Here is a 26,042-nt window from a genome sequence, read left to right as displayed (position 1 = left end):
AGAGGCAGTTTTGTGCAACAACACTTCATGGGAGACTGAAAGAATTGCGTTAAGACACCAAGAGGTGTTTGAGCTGATACCTAAACAGTGAATCTCATCAGTTACAGAGGTCAGTGGATTTTAACAGGCTTGACCACAAAACCAGAGGAGACGACTGCAGCTACTATCAAGTTTCTTGCAGCCAATTGCCTCATCCCAGCTACACCAAGAGAAGAGTTTGTTTTTCTCCTTCATGACACAGGCAGGATGCAATCCTTCACTTTTGAATCAATAACTGACGTGAAACTTGAGCCGTGGCATGACATAAATAGTGCTTTGACAGCCACGTCAAAACGTGCTCAAATAACACCCTGAAGTGGCATTTCAGGAATTTCAGGAATTTCTAGTAAATGGCATTCTCTCTTTAGATCAATCTGCTTTCTGTAGCATACATATACCACTACAATCCATTTTAATAATCACTTGAATTAGGATTTCTTTTCTGTCTTTATCCACCTAAGTAATACTAAACAAAAACAGTCATACAGGAAGGAATACAGCATTTTAAGTGATGCTTACTAGGAAAATGCTATTAATAGGAGTTAAACCATAGCTCACCATGCAACTAGTCTGTCCTGTTACTTTATGGCAAGCAAAATAAGCCATATTAATTTTAGAAAAAAAATGAAAGCTATTTCCATCACCACTTTTTTACTAACTTCAAACAGATGGCTTAACATAAAATGAGAATAAAAGTAAGAATGTTTGCAGCACAAAACCAAAGCAGCATTTAAAAATCAAACTCATCTTTTGAAGGTAATTACATACCAGGTGCTGTGAGAGATTTTACTCATTCATTTACTTAAAAACATTCACAACTACTGAAAAATGAAATTACAGAGCGGTGATTATAAGGTTTGTGGTGCTGCTCTAGGAAGTTTTATAAACCACCTGTTCCTCCTTTCAAAGAGGAATATTCCATTACTTCCAAGAGGGATATTTATTACATGGTTTATGAAGAATTTCCCACTAAGTTTTTTAGGTAGTTACTTTAAAATTGTTTAGTGAACAAGTACTCTGTAAAGTCAAGTGATTGCTTACAGGCCTGACTTATTCCAGCAGGCTCCACTTAACAGTTCTGTTGAGTGAGAATATGTCACAAAACAGAAACCAAAAAACCCCCAAAAAAGCGTCAGGAACAGCTCATCCAGGTCTTTGCTTTTGTACATGAAGCTGTGAGATGACAAATCAGTTCAGTTTAGCTGCATTTTTCTGTTTTGCTAAGATTCTGAATTTCAAAACACTCCAGTGAAAGAAATTCGCCATATTTGTAGTTCCTGAATAATTACCATCTTCAGGCTGGAAACACCCATTATAACTCAAGTGACTCATTAATTTATTAATGTTCACATGACCTTATTTGCAACAATTTTAACATCTCAAAGGGAGACACACTGAGGAGGAACACGTGACACCCACCTGCTGGATTTACACCCCTGCCTCCATTTTTTCTCTTTAGCATGATAAACAGCACAGCTTTTTTTCAAAATAAACCCTACACATGACCCTGCATGGAGAGCAGTAAGAGACACTGACTGCATCTGCAAACAGCTCAGTTGCAAAAACTGGGAAAAGCCTCAATCTCCATAATTTATGGTGTTTCTTTAGTCTTCACTAAACCCCAGCTCTCTGTTCTGTATCAATAATCAAATTTAACATGACACAGCAAGTTAAGTATTCTAGGGCAGGCTGGTTTGGTTTTTGGTAGTTTCTTTCCCCACCCCCTCACCCCAGGTCTTGAGACAAGGACAACAGTTATGCTTGCTTGAAAATTTTATTGACAACTGTTTGGTCCCAACACACAAAACAGCACTTGAGCCACAAAAGAAAGTGTCCAAACAAAGTAGACAGCTAAGAAAAGAAGTCTTTCTTCTCTCTCCCATTCCAAGGAAAAAAATAGTGCATAAATTGAGGGCTTCAGTGACATTTTTTCTTTTAAACAAACATGAATCTGAAGTAGTACATTTATTTGCTAAATTAAAGAATTTCATGGTTGCAATGCTTTTAAATCTGTAAGTCACATCATTCATTTAACCCTTTGGATAAAAAAATATATTGCAATTCAATTAGCTATTTTGTTACACTATGAACACAACTTCTCAAAAGTATTATTCTATTACTTTCAAACAGCAATTTCAGCAGAATCACACATGAATCCAGATAAGATATGCTGACCTCCATATGTGGTGTAACCACCACATCAACTTGGATAAACACCATATTTTCCTCTGAAGCAAAAACCTGGTTTTCTTTAGTACTCCAAATGACTTGTAGCTGCATCTCATGAACATGCTATTTCAGGCTGGTCTCTTCTGCAATGCATGCTCTCCTGAAACAAAGATCTAGACTGATCACTGTCAACCTTATCAAAGTTAAGGTGAAAGCAGATTTTCTTGCATTTAACTCACTAAAAACATTCCAAGAAAACTTACTTCTAAATTTCTTTTTCCATAGCAGTATGTCTGTAAAGGTTTACTGTGGACTCAAAATACTGTGCCATAATGCTCAGAAAAACCTCCCAGTGTTTCTTTGCACTTACAATGACTATAAACTCACTATTGGTAATACTTGCCTAAATATAAAAGATTTTATAACAAAATCTGACTAGTAAAATTCTGTCCATAGCCATTGTTCAGTGGCATTTCCTGCTGCTGGCTGAAAAATTAGAGCCTGTGTTCCATCTCTTGCATATTACAATAGAATCCATCTAAAAAAATACTCAGTTGGCCAGTGGAAAACTTCTAGTATAGGTTCTTTCAATACTACAAGCATTTATTTGTTGCCTGGCAAATACAACCCATTGTAAATGCCATGGTTACCCAGAATGGGTAGAAAGTCTCACACACTGGACAGTTCTGCTAACTAGAGTTAAGGTCATCCACTGACTCAGCCTCTCTCCCAAAGCTGGCCCTTGCAAAAGCCAACACAAGATACCACGAATTCAAAAAGCTGCCAACACCAGGAGCAAGTCTTAGAATAAAAACAGACACAGCTAAAAGACAGCACATCAAAGGAGCTTCCCATTTACTGAACATGCTTAAAAATAGAAAACAAGGTTAAGCAGAACAACCTTAGCATTTCCACATGTAGCTAGAACTTTCCTTACAGGTGGAAATAGCATCAATGCCTTCCATCACCAGCCATTTTAATAAGACCTGCTCTATTATCTGTAATTTATGCATTAGATGCATATTTCAGAATCTTCCTAACTTCACTTCTAGACACAATGAAAATGTGTGTGTCTGTATCTTACACTCATGACATCAAGACAGTCTTTCCCTTAACCAAACCCATGCCAGACAAACTAAATATGAGGGAAGAGTAAAGCACCAGTGTCCTAGAAAGCTCCTAAATGAAACTGAAAGCTACAGCAAAAACACATTTAAAACAAGTTTTGCACAAGACCCACAGTCTCCTACAGACATCTTTAAACAAACTTTTCCAATGCAGTTACAAGTCATCTGAAAGGTCAGAGAACAGTTTCCCCTCTGGAGGACAATCAGCTCCCCTCACTCTTGTCATCCCAGGTCAGCGAACTAAAATTTCGCAACAGGCTTTTGAAAGACAAATCATGCATTTCATTAATACTGTCTGAAACAATACCAGTAAGCAACAGCCTATAGAATACAATATGCTACATGTATGATTACATCACCAACAAGGCTTAAAGAAAATAAAATCTGTTCCGTGTTTGTTGAATTAATATTTTGCTTTTACTGAACACACTTATGAAAAACTGTAAAATTTAAGAATAATTTAACAAGTGACAGATTTTTTTTCAAAATAATAGAAAAAAATCTGCTCTGCTAACAGCTGTGTTCAGTGTAAAAGGAACAAAATTTTCACAGAATACATTAAATACAAATTAATTCCTCTAGGTTTTCCATTAAAATACACATGGGCTAGCAAACAGCTTTACTTTGTGCACAGTCCATAGGTATTTGTCTTTCACACTAAAAAGAAAGAGTTAAAGCTTGGTTACAGGTGCAAGTGAGAAGTTTGCTGCCAATTTGACCTTGTTTTTGTGTTGCTTTTTGGCTGGGCTGTCCGTTGCTTCTTTGTTTACTTGGGTTTCAGAGGACTGACAGGGAGGCACTGAAGCATTCTCTGTGGTGTCAGACACCACAGAACCAGAGATTAGTTTTTCTTGAGCTGTGGTAACAATTGTCTGTTTTTCTTCTTCTGTTAAAATCATTATCTCTAAAATAAATAAGGCAACTCAATTTAGTGATGCTCTATATTTTAAAAAAGAAGATTATTTCTCTGTTAGGCAAGAAAATACTCAAAGAGAATTAATCAGCCTGTTTGAAGCAAGAAAGGGAGGCAAACTCTTACCTGGGAGGGGTGCAGGGCGTTCCTCAAACTGAATGAGGTCTGCAGACTCAAGAACCACGGGATCAGGTCTCAGCTGGGGGGATGGCAGGCAGGAAGGGACTGGCTCACACAGGAGATCAACAGGAGATGTGTTTGTGAGGCAAAGAAGCTCTTGCTCTGTTTGATTAGAGACTACAAAAATAAGGGAACATCTTTCAGAGCACCTGTAAGCTGTGAAGGTGTCACTACTGTCACAGGTAAATGTCGAGTCTCCAGACGCAAATCTGAGGATTTCAGAACTGTGCTCTCTTTGAAATACTAACACCAACCTAATTTAATTAATGCTAATCAATCTCAGATTCATTTGCTGCATCAAGAGCATCTAAGTAAATTCTCATCAGAATACAGGGAACACTGCTAGCAGAAGCTGCTGCTGATCCCCCTCTCTCATTAGCTTAATGTCCATACTTAAATTTCCACCAAATTCACCAATACTGCCTTCCTGGGAAGCAGTACCCAGAAGTTCTCTCCCTATATATACACACACACACACATTTATAGATCAGCAGCTCAGAACACAAGCCTAACAACAAACTCAGAGAAGTTCAACAAGCTTTCAAGCCAAAATGCATATTTACACAAGTTCAGATTTACTAACTCATCTTTCCCCATGCTGCTTCAAATATTCTGCTTATTTCCCCTAAGAAAATAAATTCCTTATATAAACCAACTTTGCATTACCATTGCTAGGCCCTCCTAGATTTAGTTCCATTGAGAAAGTGGATCCTTGGGTCTCCATAATATGTCCATTATTGTCAGCAAGTTGATTTCCATGATCATCTACATGATCAGCAGGGGCAAAACTAGGTGAGCTAAAACGAGCTACAAAAAGGCAAATTCATTTGGTTAGTTAACTCAAGCTGCCTCTTAAAAAATAGAAAACTAAGATACTGCTAAAAATTTAAATGGCTTACTTTTCATATCATTCTTCAGGACTACAATTCTCTTATGGCCATGTCCTTTAATCCAGACCACCTATTAAGAAGGAAAAAGAATTGAACATCAGCACATGCAAAGCCCAAAGCATTTGCTCACTGCCTTTCTTCCAGCTTTGCACTGACATGATTCCAACAGCAAACTAAAGCACATTGCTAATTTGTACTACACTACCCAAGTAAAGGCTCAAAGTAATTGATACCAAAGGCAAACTATAGTGCCAGAAAGTATGCTAAATAAACATGAATGAAACTAAATGTTTAAACATGGAACTGAAAAATTCCTTTTTGTCACTCTTCAGAAAGACTGGCTTACTTAAAGGAAATACTATAGCCACAAACTATGTCACAGAACTATCCCAGAGCACTCAGAATATGTGTATGACAAGAACATGTCACTTCTGACAAGGTCCCAGAATTCACTCCCAAACCCAATAATACACTCTGATCAAAATGAAGGTTCAGTGCTGTACAACCATTCATTCACACAGACAGAAAATCAATTCTCTCACTCAGAGATGCCAGAGATGTTTACAGCCTTACTAGGAACAGTTCTTAAGCAAAATTTCACCAAGACATGTGTGCTTGTTCATTTTCTTTTCCTGATTTCTCAGAAGTGTATTAAAAATACAACTGGGATAAGCTTCTCTGAAGAAGGTAATTATTCCAGTAAGCCACCCCAAGTAACTGAAACTGTGGTTGTGTAGCTACTTTTAATCCATACAGAAATCTCAATGTAATTGTGCAAAACTGAGTTCTTCACACCTGTGGAATTGCTCCCAAGAGCTCTTCTAAATTATTGCATCCATATGCTTTAGGCTGCAGCACTTCTCCTGTGTATTTGCTGTATGCTACTGGGAACTCGTGAAGAAAAATTTGCTGATAATGATAGGTGTGAAGTAAGGACCTCACATTCTTTGCAAAAACATACAGATTTGTAAGCTTGACATATTCTTCTGCTGCACCATTGGTAAAAACCTAGCAAGAAAAAAAAAAAAGAGAAAGAATTAGAGCACACACTTCCATAGCCTCTAGGCACAATGGCTTTTCAAACATATAAGAAATGCAAGAGCTTACACACCTCAACCAAGTAAGGCAGACTCTTCAGGAGCTCAGTTAAGGTCATAAATCCATATTCACATGGATTAAGTGAAGTACTGTGGACTGTTTCATAATGTTGTTTAAGCTGCTCAACTGAGAGCAAGGATGTTCCATCCCAGGACATCAGCAAGACCAGCAACTGGGCAGTCAGAGTCCGCAGAGATTTTCTATTTATCAGCTGAATTTGCTTGCCAGATTCTGTGTCAACCACCTGGAAAAAATAATTGGGAAAGAATTTAGGGGCACAGAAGAGACTGAATTAAAAGTAAGATGTATAGCTGGGGTTTATTTGAGCATAGCTGTATCTGATATTCCCCTAGAAAAAGACACAAAATCCAGCACCCTATTACATGTAAATATTTACTTCAAATATACAAAACCTGTACAGCTGTGCAGCAGTTTCTGTCCACTGGTAGGTATTATTTTACTCTTTGTTACAAGCCAGGTGGTCCTGACTGAGCTCCAGCCTAACAGCAGCTGCTAAGTCAATGAAACTGGAGAAACTAAACCAATGTACCCACATCCATGTAACTGCAACCTCTCTTTTCCACTGGCACAGAAGACCACCTATGTATTTACGTTCAGGGTCAAAGTCTCAAACCACAGCTAAAAAAGAAAAAAGGAACTGAAAGCATTAGAAGACTGAAAACTACTACAACTGGCAGAAAACTTTTTCACAGGTTGAAGTCAGGTGGGAAGAAAAACCAATTTGTAATGTTAAAATAAGTACTAGAATAGAATCTCACTTATCATTTGTTAAATAAACATGAGTATTCCCAGAGAATGCTGCAAGGTTACAAAAGGTGCAAAGAGAACATCATAAGACTATAGAATTAGAATTTCTTATAGAATAAGAATATAGAAACTACATTTAAAACCCTTTTGGAATTTCCCCTTCCTGACTTAAGCCTGTACTCCAGAAACAACATTTCATTACAGGCACTGAGCCACGTCCTGTGAGGTGGAAAACTCTTTAACACAAGTCCCCAGAGGTTCCAGAGGGATAAGTCCAGGGCCAAAGGGTTACCTTCACGACGTGGCAGAGCTTCTGCATGAGGGCTGGCAGGGAGCTGACGTCGAAGTCGTGCAGGCGCAGGGCGTAGCCGAAGGTGCGGCTGTACTCGGGCAGCAGGTCAGCCAGCAGCAGGGAATTGTCCTTCTGCGCCCGCAGCAGCTTCACAAACTGGGCAGCCACTGCCTTCACCTGCTCCACCTCTGTCAGCGTCAGAATCTTCTCCTCCCCACACTCCAGCACCTACAGAACACAAGTGACACTTTGCTGAGGTGATTGATGCAGTCTGATGAACAAAGTGTAAGCTGCAGCTCAAACTCAGGCCTGCAGGCAGGGATTTGCTGTGCACCAGGACTCAGCCACCTCAAAAGCTGTTTGTACAGCAAGCAAAAACGTGTAATGTCTGAAATATAACAAAACAAGCAGTAAAACTGTTAACTTTTTTAAAGCAAATTCAACACAATTATAATAAAACTTAGCTCCAATTTTGAGACACCAAATTTTGTTTGAATTTGTTAATAAACAGCCTCCTGAATGTGCTCAAAACCACGGACCATTTAACCAAAATAGCATTAACACTTTCTTACATACAGCTGTCTAAACAGTACAGGTGCAGAGTTTATAACTCACATAAAGTTTATGAGAAATAAAACCCCTGTTGAAACAGTTGTATACATTCCAGAAAAATGCTTTAGTCCAGCTTATGATTTTGAACTTACAAGTAAGACATCTGGTATGGCTTCAAAGAGTTCAAGTAGTTTGGTAAACCCATAGTAAGCGAGTTTGCACTGGCGCCCAAAGTGGTGGTGGTAACAAGGAATAAATTTATTGAAGGGCATTCGAAAATGGGGCTGGTGCCGCAGCAGATCCACCACCTCCTTGGAAAACTGCTTGGTTCTTTCAATTTCCTCCTGGGTACGCTCTAAAATTAAAAAATAAAGCAGGAGTCACATCCCACCACACTTATGAAACGCAACAGAATACAATAAGCAAACTGGCTGGCTTTCAGCATGACCATGTGTTATGCCAAGTCACTCTTCTTCTACCACAGAGACCTTTACTAGACTTACATGTTTAAAAGTCAAAATAGTCAGGTTATCAGGCCTTTAGAAGGTTTTTAAATGGCCAAATATGTTGGTGCTTTTTCCTGTATGGAAACAATCCACTGCCTAATCATTCCACAGAAAGCACAACTACATGCAGAAATAGTAACATTATTTTATGCTTTCTGCCACCTGTTTTCCTGCTCTATTTTAAGTGTTTAGAGAATGACATTCTTGGTTTGCTATAACTTAGCAACTTAGTTATAAAGGTAGAAACACAAATATAAAAAAATCCAAGTCACTTCTACACATTTGAGTTACTAAAGCTTTAGAACAGTCAAAGAACAATCTATTTAGAAACAGCACAAGAAACTTTCATGGACATACCTCTTTTAGGAATACAAATCACCATTTCATTGTCTTGCTGTGACAAACAGATGGTTGTATCTGGAATTTCTGATATAATATCAGCCAGTTCACACACTCCATACTCAGTAACATCCCAATCCTTAGAGAAACACCTGAAAGTTTCAAAAAATTGTGTGTAATACAAGTATTAATGCATGCTGTGGAGGCAAAAACCACATTTTTTGGCGAGCTGAGAAAGTAAGCCTCAAATCCTAAAAAAACATAAGGACGATTTCCACATTGGCAATACCATCCTGGGAAACAAAGGGAAACCAGAAATCCATTCTAGCCAGAGAAGTAAGATTTACTGTAATGTGAACAATCAGTGTAAAGAAGAGCTGTACATATCAACCAGTGGCTTTAAGTGCTTTAGGAAAAATGTGATTGTGCTGTGCATAGAGCTCCAGCTGGCTACACTTCTACTAGACCCGACTGGCTTAACAGTTCCAGCCATACACTCTTCTAAACTAAAACAGGTCTCAAGAGAAGGCAGAGACTAATCTCCTGGAAAACATCATATTAAAGCTTCCCAATACTGTGCAATACATTAAAATGTATTTTACTCTTCCCACTTCTCCAACCAAAACCTCTCAGAAGCAAGAACACTTCGAACATTCTTATTCAATGTGGCCAGTGTTGACTCTACATTAAGAAGATTTACAAACAGCCAATAATGTACTTTTGCTAAGAATGGAAATAAGAAAGCACACTCCCAAGAAGGAACTATTAGCACATGATTTACAACAGCACACATGTAAAGGTAGATTCACAGGTTCACCCTAAGATGCCATGATTTGTTTCAAGCACATAACTATTACTTTCTATCTTCCTATTAAAGAAAGCATCAATCTTGCTTCTTAAAAAAGCCCAAATAAAATCCTACTTTTTAGGATGCTAGCACAGAAGGTTCCAGACAGGTATTACTCCTAATTTTTGCCACTGCTAGAATCAATTAAAGCAGTAAAAGTAACTCCTGGCAGTTAGTCTGTTCATTTTGTATTTCCTTCTGAAGAAAACCTAAGCTCAGTTTTCCCTTTACTGTTCATGTTAATGTGCCATGACCTACTTGCTTAAATCCAATGCTGCAGTCATGGCTTCAGAGAGCACGAATGAAATACAATAACCCATTTCCCACCCCAACGAAATTAAATGAACCTAAAGTAATAAAGGAAGGAATAAAATACGGCAGAGCGCTTTTAATTTTTGTTTTCATTGGAAGTGTGAACTTCCATATTGCAATGAAAAGGCAATGTAGTCATCACAGTTTTGTTTTGAGATTTTACATGCTGACTCCTCTTGCACTAGGTATGAAAATCACCATTAACAGACAGGGCCTGCACAGTTTCATTAGGGTAACTTACCAGTGATAAGCCTGCAAGAATTCCCTCACAATAACTTGCTTGCTGGCCTGGGACTTGAGCAGCTTCAGTAAATCTTGAGTGAAGCGCTTCACCTGAGCTCTGTGCGTTAGTGTTAACAAGCGCTTGGAACCCATGCCAAGAATCTGAAAGAAAATCACACTCAGCACTCTCAGTAAAAGGTATTTGAAAGCCAGTACTAGTATAGGTAGGCTAGAAAAAGAATATAGTAGAGATGGCATCTGGAATGGCAGCCTTTTGAGGCCACCCACATTCTGTGCTAAGAGATATGCCCTTGAGAAATTCAATACCTCATCCATGAGTGCTACTGCAACTTCTGCACTTGTATTGGTTATTTAAAAATCCTAAAACCAACTGCTGTTCAACGCTGTAAGTGAATGTGACCAGAGGGGTTTTGTAATAAGGCTACATGACTTAATTCTCACAGAAATCCCCTCAAGCCACAGCCAACTCATCTCAGCCCAACTCACGAGCACTCAGAATTTGCAGTGTTCTTATGCTGTGCACAGCACAATTAAAAACTTTTACCCAAGCACCAGCCATAGGTTAAAAGCAGCTTCAAACTTTATTCCTGAGGTTTCCCCAGAAGCTGTTTTGAAAGGGTGGGCACGGAAACAGCATCTCAAAAAAGGAAACACCCACCAAGGTTCAGTCAACCAGCTCTTTCAAGGGGCACTAGGTACTGCCCAGCATCTATTCCACAACAGCAACCAGGAACTGAGATGGCTGCAGCCACAGTTCCCCAGGTCAGAGCGGCCAGTGCCACACCACTCACCTGCAGCACATGGGGCACTGCTTCCAGCAGCTCCATTAGTTTGGAATAGCCATAGTCAGACACTCGGCATTGCTTTGCAAAGTGGTGGTGGTAAGTTGGGATGAATTTGCTGACAGGGATGACACAGGATGGTTGGCTTTTGAGCAGATCTATCACTTCTCGACTGAACTGAATGAGCTGGGGATTACCTACAGGGCTCTTGGAACGCAGAAGCCAAGGATCTACAAACCAAAAAGTCGTATTATTGTACCTTTCACAAGTACTCTTCCACTAAACACTTTACTTATGGATTGAAGCTACAGCATAGGAGAAAAATATGAACATTCAAGCTGAAAGTTTCTCCTCATAAAAAGTTTAAACAATTATGCATAATTGTTTATTTTATTAGCAGAACTTATTAGCTTAATTTTTTAGCATAAAAAAATTAGTTATGAGAAAAAGTTTTAAGTAGAAATATTTACCTGCAGTAGGAGGTGGTGGTTTGTTATGTATCCATTTGATAACTTTAATGCCATTTTGAGCAGTGGCAATGTTAACTCCAGGAACACAGGTAATCAGATGTTCTAAGGGAACACCACCTTGGCCTTCTGGCACCATTTCAAGATCACTGAACTCTGACATGTAACAATCAGGAAAACTATGGAGGGCAAAAAAAAAGCTTCCATTATGCACTAAAATATCACCATAATAATTGTCTTAAAAACAGTATTTTGAGACATTTCATGAGTAAGATATTTCAACAACTTACTGACACACTACAGAAATCTTCATAAAAAAATATTTTAACTAAGTGTGCTGGTTTTGCTAAACAAGATTTTTAAAAGTGATCACTTCGTAGTGTATTCATTTGCTCTAAAGAATACCATTTTATGTAAGAACTGAGTTTATATACAACAGGTAATTCCCAAAAAGTTTTAAGTCTTCAACCTATCAGACCTTACTAAAAAGAGAAATTAAAATACTTTACCTTAGTAAAGGCACAGTACCCTCATGTGTCTGTAGAAGACTGTGAACTTGGGGAGCAAATGTCTTCAGAGACAAAACCACAAAAGGAATTCTATAAGAATCTGGATCAAACTCATGTTCACTGCAAAAGTAAGAAGTTCAGGCTTTTATTCTTGATCTACACATAGCTTTAACACAGTATCTGTGCTCACATAGATATGAAACATTATACTATGTGCACATAATATACTGCTACTAGTGACAATAGTACCCGTAATACACTACAACCAACTTTGATAATTTTCCCTAAAAAGAATATAGCTACAGCAAGTTTCCAGCAGTAACATTTAGAAGACCATATTTTTATTACCTATTAACACTTTTAAATTACATTTTAGCAGCACATACCAGGCAATTAACAATAATCACCTAATAACTGCTCTACTAGCATAACCTGGCAGCTGTTGAATTAAACGAAAAACTAAATACATGGCTTCAAGAAACCTGCAACTCCCTATGAATCACTTACTAAATATAGCTGGAGGACAAAATCAGCTACAATTACATAATGAAATTCAGGTAATAGAAGTCTCCAGAATGTATAACTTTCCTACATAACCAGAGGAATGCAGAGGGCCTTCCAGCTTCCATTAAAGATGTGCTCAATCCTGGCAGCTGTGCTACAACACAATCATCTTACCTGGACACACCAACCCACGAGAACTGCCTAGAAAGTCCACTAGCCCAACTATTTTCTGCCTTACACTTGTAAACATATGAGGAGTGATCAGAGCACATTATAAGAACACACACCTTGACTTTAATACACTGGCTCACTCTAAATGCTGTTCAAATATTTGAAATATTTATAATATTTTATACACAGCTTACATAAAGTCTTTATTCAGGCAATGCTGCTTACAAACAGGCTCGTGATATTCCAACTCTTCAAATATTATTGGGCTACAGTTTGCTGAGGAGCCATCGTGTGACTGTGAGGATCCCAAGGGGCTCTGCCTGGCCTGGCTGCTGGGCAGGAGGCACACGAGCCTCCCACTTCCCTGGTCACGGATGGCCACGGTGTCCGTGAGTTTGTACAAGTCTGACACAATCAACTTACGGCCAAACCTAGAAGGGAAACATTGAAACAAAGGCACTTTATAAAGGCAGGTAAGGCAATGCTGGCATCTGCCTTTTTTGTTTAATAAACAGGAATATGCTAGAAACTATTCGATGCAAAATGTTAAAGTAATTAACCTATTCAACCAATGCAGAAGAATTGAGTAAAATACTGAAAGTAGAACCCTCTAAAAAAGGCCATTTGCTGTAATTGCCTCTAGGTACAAAATATGCTGTGGCACCTAACAAAAAAATTCGTAATTCTCCACTCTGCTACTCTAAGTCAAACAATCATACATGGTCAGATTCTTTTTTTTAGAAGCACTGGAGAGGAAACCACCAGGAACTTACTTTTTTTCATAGATTTCTATGAATTTGAACACAGGCAAGCAACAAGCAGGTGCATCCTGCAGAATGGACATTGCTTCTGAGCTGTAAGAGAAGTTTTGCAGCATTAGCACAAAATTAATCTGCTGTTATCAGACTCCAGACTAAATTAGCAAGATATGTACAGATGCAGTTTATGAACTATATATAAAACAGGACAAAGTGTGCTCCCTTCCATTCCAGCACTATAAAAGTTGTCATTTTAGATCAGGGAGCACAAGTAGTAACATTTCTGCTAATTCATCAGGTCGTGTCTTTGAAGGAGTTGCAGCTTTCATAGGTGGTGCTACAATCTGAGCACCTATAAAATGCAACAAAGCTGCAGCATTAGAAGTTCCCAGCCTGGTCATTACATTACAAACTTTGAATAGGCAAGAATTAAATAAAGCTGTAAATTATACAATGGCAAGTAGTACATAACTGTAGAATAGTTTCATTCCGTGAATAAATCATGACAACTTTTTTCTTAATGCTTTCTTTCAGTAAGAAAAAAACCCCAAAAACTTGTATTCTCACTAGCATCAGAACTCTTAAGTTGTATCATGTTCCAGGTAGCAAATGAAATGCTGTTGGTGTTTCCAACTCTGTACCCACCCTCAAAAACTAAATTCATACACACTTTCTTGGAAGAAAGAAGAAATAAAGATGCCCAGAGCAATCTTAATTCAGCTGCACAAATTAAGTTAAAGGTATATCAGTATTAAGCAAGAATAGTAGCACAGCTATTAAACCCTCTTAAATAGGGATCTAGAGTCCTCAGATGGAACTTAAAAGCAGTACAGAAATGCTGAACTAAAAACCAGCCTAGCTGTATTTAACACATCCACCAGGTCATACAACAGATTTGACTACTTCCCATTTACCCCTTTAAGCAGTATTTTAAATCATCTCTCAGCTACTAATACATGCTAGGACAATTAAAAAGATGCCAAAGTGCTTATTACCTAAGTAGAGAGAGTGATTTACTAGCAGCTCCCGTTGCTAATGAGACCTGGATCCTCTTACTGCCGATTTTGTATCTGTGCAGACTGTTGACAGCACTGATGGCTTCTTGCAGGTTCTCCATCTGAACCATAGCCTTCAGCTGGTAGTCTGTGTGGGGACTGAGCTCCACGCTTTTTACCTGAGAGGAAGAAAACACCTCATACATTTACACCAAAACATAACCCAAGGCAAGTCACCACTAGAGCAGAGTCTTGCTTTGGCCAAGAGCCAACAACAAAAGGGAAGGGAATGTGATGAACCACAGACATGAGGGCAATGCAAACAAGAGCCAGGCACAATGACCCTGGACTAAGGCAAGCCCATGGTATTTCATTAACATAAGCATCTTTCAATGTGAAGATTGTGTCAAAAATGTCATCCACAGATCAGACAGAAATACGACCACTGACCTCACCTTCCATAATTGCTTTTTACCAATTCACACTTCTCCTGCTTTTGATCACTTCTGATTCAAAACAGTTCTTACTGTGATTTTTAAGCTGACATTAGGAATTCAGCTCTACAGCTTAAAAAGGTTATCCTGTAAAAGCTTAAGTCTCATCCCTACATACTAATGAGCCACTTAGTAAGAATTTTATATAACAAACTTCAGAATATCAGACCTATGAAGACCACACACAAATTAAAAACCTAGTACAAGTGGTTATCTGCTCTTTTTAAAGAAAAAAAACCAAAAAACAATCCAATCCATCCTTTTAACAAGGTTTAAAAGTCCTGCTCCAAAACCTTTCTCCTCCTGCTCACCTGAACCTAAAACCACACTCATAAATACATAAACAGGAACTATATAAACAGATTTAATAAAAGAATTGAGCCTTTACCTTGCCATGTCTTGAGAAGATTTCCTGTAAATTTTGCTGCAATTCTTTTCTGGACAATCTGTAATCTATGTTGCTGATCTGAATGTCTGCACCATTTGCAAAGGGATCAGGGCAGTCTGTACCACTGGTATGATTCACTACATTGAATGTGAGTGGAGATGATCTATTTGAAAGGTTGGGAGACATACTCCTGGGTAAAATAAAACAATTTATCAGCTGAAGGAACTGCACAATTCCGATATGTACATCTCAAAATCAGATAATAGACACAGGTCAAGTGCATAAATACAGCACTTAAAAGGGATTTTCCCAGTACACATGTGCAGACAAAACAAATTCCAGCACAAGCAAATGAGCTGTGAATAATCAATGTATATACTGATGAAGTCTCACTTCCCCCCCCAAGACAGAAAAACACAGACTTACCGAGATGACCAGCAGCTCTGGGACATGAGTAAAGGACTGAGTTGTCTTGAGGCCGTCAACTTACTGAAAGCAGAGGGATAGCTGACCTGAAATACAGTTTCATCTTTATCTTTTTTATCTACAGGGGAATTGGTAATGCTCCTGGAAGCAGAGGTCTCTTTTCTATTTACAAATATATATAAGAAAAAGAAAAAAACATCATGTTGCAGAATTTACGTTAAAAAAACATGTAACTAACATCTACATCTTTTTTTATTCTTAAACATACTTCTGACTATTTTTGGAGGATGATTCTCCTGCTCCCATTTTTTTGGTTGCCAGAGACACAGAAACTGCTGCATTAGAGTTACTCTGAGGAGAAGGAATTTGTTCTCTTAAACGTTCTTGCTGGTTTTCAGTATTTCTATTGACGTTCTTTGATTCAAGGCGGCACAGCTCCTATGTGAAACAGATAAAGAGAGTCAGCATAAAAGCACCAGACATCCCTTGCCAGAGGCCTTCTTTCTGATGGAAGGCTAGATGACAGACCATTTTTTCTTTAATAGTGTTTTCACTGGTATTTCCTAACAAGGAATTTTTGATTTTCTGTGGCAGAAGACACCAAAGTGCTAATTAGTTGAAATGTTTTGCTACACTACAGGTCTAACCCCACCTCTCCTTAAAACAAGGAAAATGGATGACTCTAGATGTTACCCATCACCAGTGCAAAAGTCAAAAGTGGCTAGAATTTGAGAGCAAGTACCAGCAGTATTTCAAACTGACAAAAATGTGGCAGGGAGTGGGGACAACAACCACCCTCACATTAACTGTCTGTTTCCCAAGCAGATGAACACAGCTCTCATTCAGGAATGTCACCACACGTTACAGTTATTAATTTATTAGCACTGACAAATTAAAGCAGTAACAGAAGCAATCCTCAGAACACAAGGAAAAGCAAGAATAGGGAACAAGGAAGAACAACAATACCTGTAAACTTTTGACATTTGTGGGTTTGATGACAGATCCATGAATCTGGAATCCCCTCCCAGCAGAGCCTTTGGTACCAGCAGACTGATCATTTGAGTCTTTGTTGAGGAGGCACAGCTTCGTGTTCTTGTTAATTTTTTTGGGAGACTTGACCTTGTCAGTTCCCACAAAGCTGGAGCTTTTTGTTTCATTGAGTTCTTTGTTTTTGGGAGTGAAAGACACTACAATCCTGTTACCAAAAACGTCTTCATTTTCCATTCGCTTCCGCGCGCGCTCCGCACTCTCCTGGTTTAAGAAGCGGAGAATTGCACTGCTTCCAGAAATGCTCAGCACCTTCCCTCCACAGTTGTCTGACAAACGCCGCAGGCGATTGCTGACACTTTTGCTGTCTCTGTTTGTTGGCAGATTATAGACATATAACAGTGTATGACAAGCCTGTTAAAAGGGAGGAAGATTTTAATTTGATTACGCCAGAACACCCTCTGGTTCAAAACCAGTAGTTCTAACACTGGTTCTGGTGACTGTGCCCTCCTCCCTCCAGCCCCATCCCATCACCAAGTCATTCCTTCTGCAGCACTCAATTTGCCTGAAAAACTCTCATACGAGGGATAGATCCTCAAACGTCCATCTCCAATATAATTTAAAGTCAAAATAGATTAGAGTCCCTGATCAATACCTGATGAATTCTCCAGATAAGAAAGCACCATTGTTAACTATCCAATAACCTACATATACTGTACATGCATGTGAAAGCATAGGTCAGGAAGTTATTTCAAGAAAGAAAAACTCAAGAGTGCTGTACAAAGACACCACAACATATCCAGAGGGAATCACCAAGGAAGACAAAAACCCAAGAAAAGACAATCACTCAAAACTTTAGAATGCATCACTAAGATGTCTTAATGCACAACTAAGTTCTTATCCAAAATTTCTGCAAGGGAAAGAAAGCATGTAAGATACACTATCTGGTAAAATATTTATTGGTAAGAATGTGCCTTTACTATTTCACTTTTTAGTTAACTACTTGCACATTTAGTATTTCACTCTTCCTGCCTGAAAGCAGAAAGCAAACATTCACATGGGAGTAACTCAAATACAGACAGTGGCTGAATACACAGGAGACATCATTCCCCATCATAATTAACACACACTTGATTTCAGCCTGCTCTCCTAAACTACGACAAAAACTGCAATTTGACACTTGGAAATGTCTACTGCATAAAGAATTAAAATCTTTACCGGCATTTTCAGTGGTAACCTTGGTGGCAAGTCTGAAATAAATTCTTCAAAACAAATAAGTTCATGGGCATGATGTAGGAGTGCTTCTGAAGCTTGGTTTTTATGTACCAAAATGATTCGGAAACCGTGTCGATGTCTCAGGTCACTCAGTTCCAAAGCAAAGTTCACATCCGCTGGAGAGGGAAAATGAAATAGGCAAGGAAACGTGAAAAATCTAAAACATATGATTGAAGGAAAAAACCCCACAAATCTCCCTCAACAGGTTCTATTTCTCCTTGGAAATTTACAGTGAAAAAGCACCAACAGCTACAAGGCTTCTCAGCCATTATTTAAATCAGCAGCTCACATTCAGTCAAGACAAGGGCATCCTTTTAACAGCAGCTTGTAGCAATCCATCAGCAGGGCACTGGACTGGTACTGGGTATTTCTATAGCAAACATTTGTTTAGCTTTAGGGAGAAACCCAAGGCCAGCACACAGCAATTCAATAGCTGAGTGGATTGCAGCTATAACTGTATAATATGGAATATGCTGCTATGAGAATTGAAATCATACATTTTGCTCAGACCATACACACAACTCCGTGAGTTTTAATTTATGACCTTCCTGCTGTTAGCTGAAGCTAACTTTAGACAGTAGTCACACACATACCTACTGACACTCCAAAAGGCATCAAATCATAACAGTGACTGAACTGAGCCAAGATCTCATCTTACTGTCCCTGCCTTTCCTTTGCTGCCACTGACATTAAGAATTCTTCAACAGTTCAGTTAAAGCTGAAACACTACCCTTGGAAATCAAAATAGTGCCATATGTAAAAATACTGTGGAAGAGAGGAACTGAAGCCAGCACTGTAGCTGAGTACCACAAACACTTACTTGACACAAGAACCACAGTGGCAGGTGCAGTGTGTGTATCAGCAAATCTCCTCAGACTCTGCCTGAGTTTGTCATCAGCAGCATTCTTGGCTGTAGCATTGATGTGTGCAACAGTCACCTGTGAAAATACATAAACAAACTCTGAAGAAAAGCTTCAATGTGAGTTGTGCTTACTTCAATGGAATTTTTAAAAAAATTAAAATACAAACTCTTGCATGCATTTTAATTTAGATAAACTAACGTACACATGCACAGAACAGAACACACAGGGATCAAAAACTGTTCTGTGAACACTCAACTTCAACCCTATTTGTTCAGCAGTGTCTTTGGGGTGACTTCTGCTGTTCTACATTAAGGACCACAACTCATACACGTCAAAAACATTCCAAAAAACTGTCAACATCTTAACATATCTGTAATTTAGAGGGTAGAAATTTCTGACATAGAAACCAGCACAAAAAGTTATTAAAAAATACCAAGAAACAGAAGGTGTTGATGGAAAATATATGTAGTGTTAAAGGAACTCTAAACAATAGCACTAACCTACAGGTGTCCTTACTAATCAACACATATTCACCAACAAAGTAAAAGATAATTTCACAGAATCTTAGTTCTTTTAGGTTAACCATTTGATCACAGATTTGAAGAATAACAAAAACTCCACCACCACATTTTACTGGATGAGATAAACGCACTCTTGTGGAAATTAAAACTGAAGCTAAACCAGTTACCTACAGATAACAGAATGCAGATTCACTTTTAAAAACTATCACAGCAGCAAAAATAAAAGAAATCAGTAATAGAGACCCCATCCACAAAATAAAGATGCACTAAACCCACAGAAGCAAACAAAGCTTTAATGAATGTGAATCAATCTTGGCACACTCAAAGTACACAAATTCTCAAGCAAGAACACCAAGCTGGTGCTGACTGGATACCTGGCAGTTGTTTAGCTCCTGAATAACTTCTTTATTTTCTTTACTGATGTCACACACACAGATGAATTCTGCCTCTCTGTGACCTTTAAAGAACTTCTCCCGAATCCTCTGCACAACTGCTACAGCTGAACGGCCAGAGGGAACGGAGCAGTTTTCAATATCCCAGAACACTCCAATGGGGGGCAGGTTTTCCAGAACTTGGCCCGTTACTGCAACTTCTGGGGACCCTGTGCAGGTGTAAGAACACAGCTCATTTTTACCTCCAAATACTGAAAACATTAAACTTAGCATAGTGTGATCTTTGCACATGGGAAGCCTTATGAACAACATTCCCAGGAATGCAAGTTCAGTTTTACTTTAAGAAATCCAACAATCAGTCTTAAACAAAAATTTAGTCATTGTCAGATTAGGATAAAGATGCAAGACAACTCTGACTTTACTTTTAAGCTCTCAAACAATCAAGTAATGTATTTCAAAAAAGATACCCAATGCCACAAAAAAACTGTCTGAAGTTGTGTAACACTTGGTGCTGTATCAGTAACAGAAGCAAAACATGGAAGCTGTTCAAATTTACATTGTGGATTAGATAAGAAATGTAAACAAAACTGATGAGATGACCAGTACCATGATGGTGATTAGAGAAAAATCAAGGCAATACAGAACTAACAAAGTATCCTACAGCTCAGGAGAGTGAGCTATGGAATTTTTGCTACTGCAGGCTAAGCTGGTGTTTCAGCATCCTGAAAATATATTTAAGTTTGAACTAACATTATATAGCCACTCCATCCCCACAAAACAACTTGAAAATAAACATGAGGAACAACACAGAATCCTCACAGTTAAAAAAAAAGCTACAAATTAATGTTACCTGAGAATTTAAAATAAGGCACACCTGACAATCATATTTGTTTGTGTGTATGTTGGTTGGCTACCCATAAGATTTGCTGGAATAGCATTTGGTAAAAGACACCCGACTAGTGTGTCTCACCTTAAAATGGATGCAGTTTTAAAGTAACAGTAAAGCTATCAATTTCTTAATATTCTGTGACTTTAAATTTTATAACTTTTATACTCGATATGATTTTGTAGTTGAAACAGTACTAACATTGCAGAAAGACCAAGCAATTATTTCACACAATATTTTCCTCTTAAGAACACTTGAGAATTATAAATGTTACACCTTTACTTCATATGGAGTGACAATAGACACTGTACTATGAAAACGCTTTCCAAATATGGCTGAAGATAATTTCTTTACACATCACCAGAACAAAATAGCTTCCAAGCCAGCAGAATTTCTTTTTCTACTTCTTAGAACAGTAAAAACAATAATAGTAAAATCAAAACTCTACGTAAACAATACAGTAAATTGGCTAAGTAGTCAAAACATGTAAAACAAAGCAATGAATTTTCAAAACAGAGACAAGGTATTTTTGTACTGTTTAGTCTTCCATGACTTCATAGAAGTTTCCAGATAACAGTGCAATTTAAGAGAACTCTTGCTGTGCAACAGTATCTAAAAGGAGAACATCCACTAAATGGAAGTTTCAAACAAATGTGGTTTACCATATTTCTGTGGTGATTTGCCAAGGCTGCTTGCCAGTATCAAACTCTTCTCATTTCCTGTTCCTTTGGTTCCACAGCCATTACAGATTGGGATAGGAACAGGTGCAGTCTGTGCACTTGGAGGAGGAATATTTGGCCAGATTTTAGCAGCATCAACTAGGCTGTTTCTGGTTGGCTGTTGGGACAATTTTTCAGAATACATGTTCATTTAGTATACAATATTAACACATGCTATTCCATGCCACAAACACTCAGTTTCCCTTCTGCAACAAATGCCAGTTCAGATGTGCTTTACAAAGCTAATTAACAACAGTATGATGGCATGAAGGAAGTTTTTATCCCAGCATATTCAGCTTTAGATTTCAAAATGCAAGGAAAGATTCTACTAAACTCAACAGATCAAGACATGCCACCTTTAAGTAGTACTAATATGTATCCTTTTCAAAAAAACAACAAAATCCAGAGACCTAGTATACAAAACCCGCACATGGAGAGTAGAATCCAAATATATATTGAATTGACCATTTAGTTCATTAAAATAAACTAAATATAATTCACTTTTATATCAGAAACTTAAACTCAGAAGTTTAAGTAACAGACATTGCAAAGTTGAGTATATTATTTCACTAGCAATTCCTAGCAGTATTCAAGCACAGTTCCAACAAGTTTTGAATTTTACTAAATTGGTACTAAAGTATAAATTACAAATTTGGGAAGACTGAACTAAGAGCTACCAACCAAGCCAAGACTAGAATATCCTTGCAGCATAAGATGTATCGCCTGACTTACAAACGGCTCTTTATTGACCAGCTGCCCAAGGGTACATCTTAACTACTGTTAGCCTTTTCTCAGAGTCCCTACCATGGAACAGTTTAATTGGAGCTGTAAAGAAGAGATGACTAGATTTGAAAGAAATTAAAACTCCACTCAAGTACATTACAGATCCCCTGTAGGATGAACACTGACAGCTCTTTTGTCTTCCCATTGCACTGAATGTTACCTCAGGAAAGAGCTCAGCTTCAAAAAGGCTGTCTGCACACTTGGACCGTGCATCACCAACCAGGGCGATGCAAGCTGCACCCACAGGAGCTGTTGTTTTGCTCAAGCTACACAATTTGGACACGAACCACGCAGCACAGTAAGGAAGGAGAAAGGTGGGGTGTACAAACCTTGCTCAAGCAGTCAGTGCAGTAGTGAGAGCCCTTCAGACACACGGGGGGCACCACGTTTAGGTGCAGAGGGTTGGCGCACACGCGTGGCGGCAGCTCCGGCTGTGCAACGTGCTCGTCCAAGTGCCCCGCAGCCCCAGTGGTGAACTCGGGACAGGGGAAATAGCCAGAGGATGGGCAGCCAGGCAGGGCTGGGAACTGATGCAGCTTGTGCACGTTACCATGACAGGGCTGGAAATGGAGTTTTCCACAACAGGCCAGATGCTGACAGGAAGATACACTGTTTTCTACACACATACCAGAGAACTCACTGGAAATTCCTGCCAAATTGCTTCTAGCTGGAGGGTTCTTCAGTGAAGATGCAGACTGATAAGCAAATCCTGACCCTACTTGACAAGTTATCGTCCCAGTGCTTTTTGAGTCTAATATTGTGCCAGGGTGAATCAGGTTCCCACCTCCACCACCACCACAATGCATTTGTGGAGTGCAAGAAGAGTCAGAGCCATGAGCACAGCAGCTTACTTTGGGGCCAGGGGAAAGCTGTAGTTGCTGTTGCTGAAGAGGATGAACATCGGGAAGTGGCACTGCTGGAAACAATTTAGAGCCAGCATGAGGAGATGAAGCATCCTTCAATTCTACAGCAGCTTTCTTGTTCTCCATGTAATCTTTCTGGAAAATGAAAGCTCAGTTACATTCAGTACATGAATAAAACAATCATTTTATAGGGTAAGAAGCACATATTTTTAGACTATTATGATTTTAGATTTAAAGTGCTACCTTTATGACTACTATTACCTTACTGACTGAACATGTAAAAATATTCAACAGAACCATGCTAGTTACATGTGCCAGCCCTAAGTATACTGCTATCAGTGGACTTTGGAAGCAACAAACTCAGAGAGCTATAAACCAAACAGCAAGGAGTCCACAAAACAATCACAAAAGCAGAAAACTGTTAGGCCATGGCTGAGAGAACACTTCACAACTTGCAGATCCGTAAGTCATCATGTTTTAGTTCATACAAAGACTTAAAAATTTTATTTAAATTGTGAAAATAATGTATTAAAATAATATGACTTAAAATATTAGAAATTAACTCAAGTAGGTAATATAGCAGAGGGCAAAGAAGGCTACAGTCTCCCAACAACAAAGTGGTTTTTGTCTACTCTGATTTAAGATATCAAGATGTACAGACAAAGGCAGAGACAAAAAGAGAAAGGCTTTTAAAATGCCAGCAGTGAAAACCAAGCAAGGTTAAAAGAAGGAGAGAATAGTCAAGGTCAGTAGAGGTAACCTGGACAGAACATTGTTACAAAACTTCTGAACAGCTTTTATTTTTCAAATTGAATTTAATGCATTTCCTACTACACATAAATGAATAATTAATGACACATTCCTTTCTACTTGATGCTACATCTCACAAAGATAAACTCTGCCAAAAATCTGTCTGGAACTGATTTATACATTAAATTCCAGATTTTATGGCAGCTTCCACCCTAACCCTCAACACATAAAACCAGCAACATGCTCATCCATTTCCCTTATGTTTTTGCTTAGTCAGATTAAATGTGTGTGAAAAGTGTTATTTAACAGTTGGAGCTCACTTGCTCAAGTACTACTCCTTCTAATCCACAGTCCTTTGCATCTTAAATGAATAGAACTGTGTACATTAAAGGAACATTTAAAGAAATGGAAACAAGGGAAAAGTAAGACCACGTGAAGAACAAACAGCATCCACAATTGCTGTAGCTATTACTACATAAAAATAATTCCGAGAACTAAATTTGCCTCCAAACTAAGCAGATAAATTGGAAGCATGACCTCCCCACTCCACTCTTCAGCAATAACTCAGCAGAGCTCTCCAGAAGCTCCTCACACACCTTTTGGGCAGCCAGCTGCATTACCCCAAACAGCTGTGGAGAGCAAAGCCTGACAAGCAAAGCAGCTTGTCCCTTCTCACCACCACTGCTGTGAGAGCTGTGAACACAGCCAAAGCCCCAAATCCCCAGGCAGGTTTTGTACTCACCTTGGCAGCTGCTGCCTCCTCCTCCTCCCCTCCCCACCCCCTCAGTCAGTAACACCCTGGAGTCAGGCACGCAGCCCCTCTGCACCGGGAGCCCAACCACCCTCTCAGGGCAGGCAGGAATGAATTACCGTTTTTGCACTACAAGGCAAAGCCTTCTCAGCAGCAGAAAAGCAATCAGAAAGTTTCCAGAGCCATGGCTTAGCATCATTCTCTTGTCTCTGAAGCCATCCCAACGATCTATTGCAGAGGTTCTCCGTCCTGTTTCCTTCCATCATACAGCCAAACAAAAAGGTTCAACATCCTTTCATCCCCCCTTCCTTTCATTCTTCCCACCTGCTAAGAGGAAAAAGCAAAAAGCACGCTTTAAACAGCCTTTAAAGCAAGACACAGAAATATCAGGGTGGTCTCAAGAATTCCACTACTGCTCTGCCAGTGAGCTTGCATTAATTATGTTAAATTTAATTAAGTGGCCGAGGCCTTAACCACCCTTTTTTAACAGAGGAATGCTCCTCATGACCCATAGCACAGAAGAAATTATGTTAAATTTAATTAAGTGGCCGAGGCCTTAACCACCCTTTTTAACACAGGAATGCTCCTCATGACCCACAGCACAGAAGAGCCAGTCTGAGGAGAAACACCTTGAAGTCCATGGCATTAGCTGGAGTCACACAGCTGCTGACACAAAACAATTCCCTCAAACTTTCAGTGCACCCTCCTAGGAAGCAGATCCAGGGGGCAAGAACAGCTGAATTGTAAATACACAACAGGTGCAACTGAACTCAGCTGAAATAACTGAGCTCTATTTTCATTGGTTTTCCATTGGCTAAGAAAACCTATACACAACACACCTGCATTAAGCACGGAGCTGCAAATTATTAAAATAACTTACAAGCACTTCTGCTGATGCTCAAGCTGCCCCACTGCACATCAATTTAGGTTCACAGAACCACCAAGCAACCTAAAGCTCAGTACCAGAAAAACAATGAAGCCTTCTTACCCTCCAACTCCGTGCTGCATTCATTAGACTACACTCCTTGGGGTTCTTCTGTATTTAGTGTTGAACACAATAACCACAGAACGCATTACACGGCACTACATTTCCCTCTGCATTGTTTTTAACCTCGAAAGAAGTTTTACTTTTTCTTTTAAGCAGAAATATTTATTCACGCAAATTCTAGCTATCCACAATTTATGCTGCCTGAAGTATCAAGTTCGTCAAGTTTTACAACTCCAGAGTACGTTACTTTTGCGTGTGTTTGATAGCAGCGGTTTATTCGGAATTAAAACGATAACTGAAAACAGTAAGAGTGACATTATCCACACGTGCCCGCGCTTTGCCCTCTCTGTCCCGAGGCTCCCGGGGCGCTTCCAGCCCGACCCTCCCCGCGCCGCCCCACCGAGCCCAGAGCGCCGGCGGGCTCCGGCCGCCCCGGGCCGAGGCGGCCGCAGCTCCGGCCTTTGTTGTCCTCCCTCCTCCCGCTCCGCTCCTTCT

The 26,042-nt window shown here is 39.2% G+C and overlaps 1 protein-coding gene across 3 annotated transcripts; it reads right to left on the bottom strand.

The window, feature by feature from the left end:
- Positions 1–1,797: 1,797 nt before the first annotated feature.
- MARF1 (meiosis regulator and mRNA stability factor 1) lies at positions 1,798–25,917 on the bottom strand. Of its 3 annotated transcripts, none has more exons than XM_041462362.1 (27): positions 25,548–25,917; positions 24,679–24,886; positions 22,525–23,193; positions 21,356–21,530; positions 19,790–20,016; positions 18,852–18,969; positions 17,975–18,147; positions 16,736–17,170; positions 16,038–16,207; positions 15,770–15,931; positions 15,344–15,533; positions 14,462–14,640; positions 13,482–13,562; positions 12,903–13,139; positions 12,034–12,153; positions 11,528–11,703; positions 11,067–11,287; positions 10,274–10,416; positions 8,892–9,025; positions 8,181–8,383; positions 7,477–7,704; positions 6,430–6,660; positions 6,114–6,326; positions 5,328–5,388; positions 5,095–5,235; positions 4,375–4,545; positions 1,798–4,239 (listed from the first exon to the last, which is right to left on the bottom strand). In XM_041462362.1, the coding sequence occupies exons 2-27, from the start codon at positions 24,823–24,825 to the stop codon at positions 4,007–4,009; spliced, it is 5,238 nt and encodes a 1,745-aa protein (XP_041318296.1). In that variant the 5' UTR covers positions 24,826–24,886; positions 25,548–25,917; the 3' UTR covers positions 1,798–4,006. The 3 variants fall into 3 exon arrangements, with proteins under 3 accessions (XP_041318296.1, XP_041318298.1, XP_041318297.1); XM_041462364.1 differs by having other exon boundaries at positions 23,047–23,193; XM_041462363.1 differs by lacking the exon at positions 25,548–25,917 and having other exon boundaries at positions 22,525–23,189; positions 24,679–24,816.
- Positions 25,918–26,042: the final 125 nt, after the last annotated feature.

The sequence above is a fragment of the Pyrgilauda ruficollis genome, unplaced genomic scaffold (genome assembly GCF_017590135.1).
Source record: "Pyrgilauda ruficollis isolate IOZ18807 unplaced genomic scaffold, ASM1759013v1 scaffold16, whole genome shotgun sequence".
Lineage (NCBI taxonomy): Eukaryota > Metazoa > Chordata > Aves > Passeriformes > Passeridae > Pyrgilauda > Pyrgilauda ruficollis.
The sequence above is the reverse complement of the archived record's forward strand: the minus strand, read 5'-3'. Positions and strand labels throughout refer to the sequence as shown.

Bases quoted from the DNA above. Each gene is read 5' to 3' on its own strand.
- MARF1 (XM_041462362.1), bottom strand. From the start codon at position 24,825: ATGATGGAAGGAAACAGGACGGAGAACCTCTGCAATAGATCGTTGGGA. The intron at 17,171-17,974 runs GTAAAGATTTTA...CCCTTTTAACAG, and splicing joins GGTTACCACTGAAAATGCCG to GCTTGTCATACACTGTTATA. The intron at 7,705-8,180 runs GTAAGTTCAAAA...TGTGTTCTGTAG, and splicing joins CCATACCAGATGTCTTACTT to GTGCTGGAGTGTGGGGAGGA.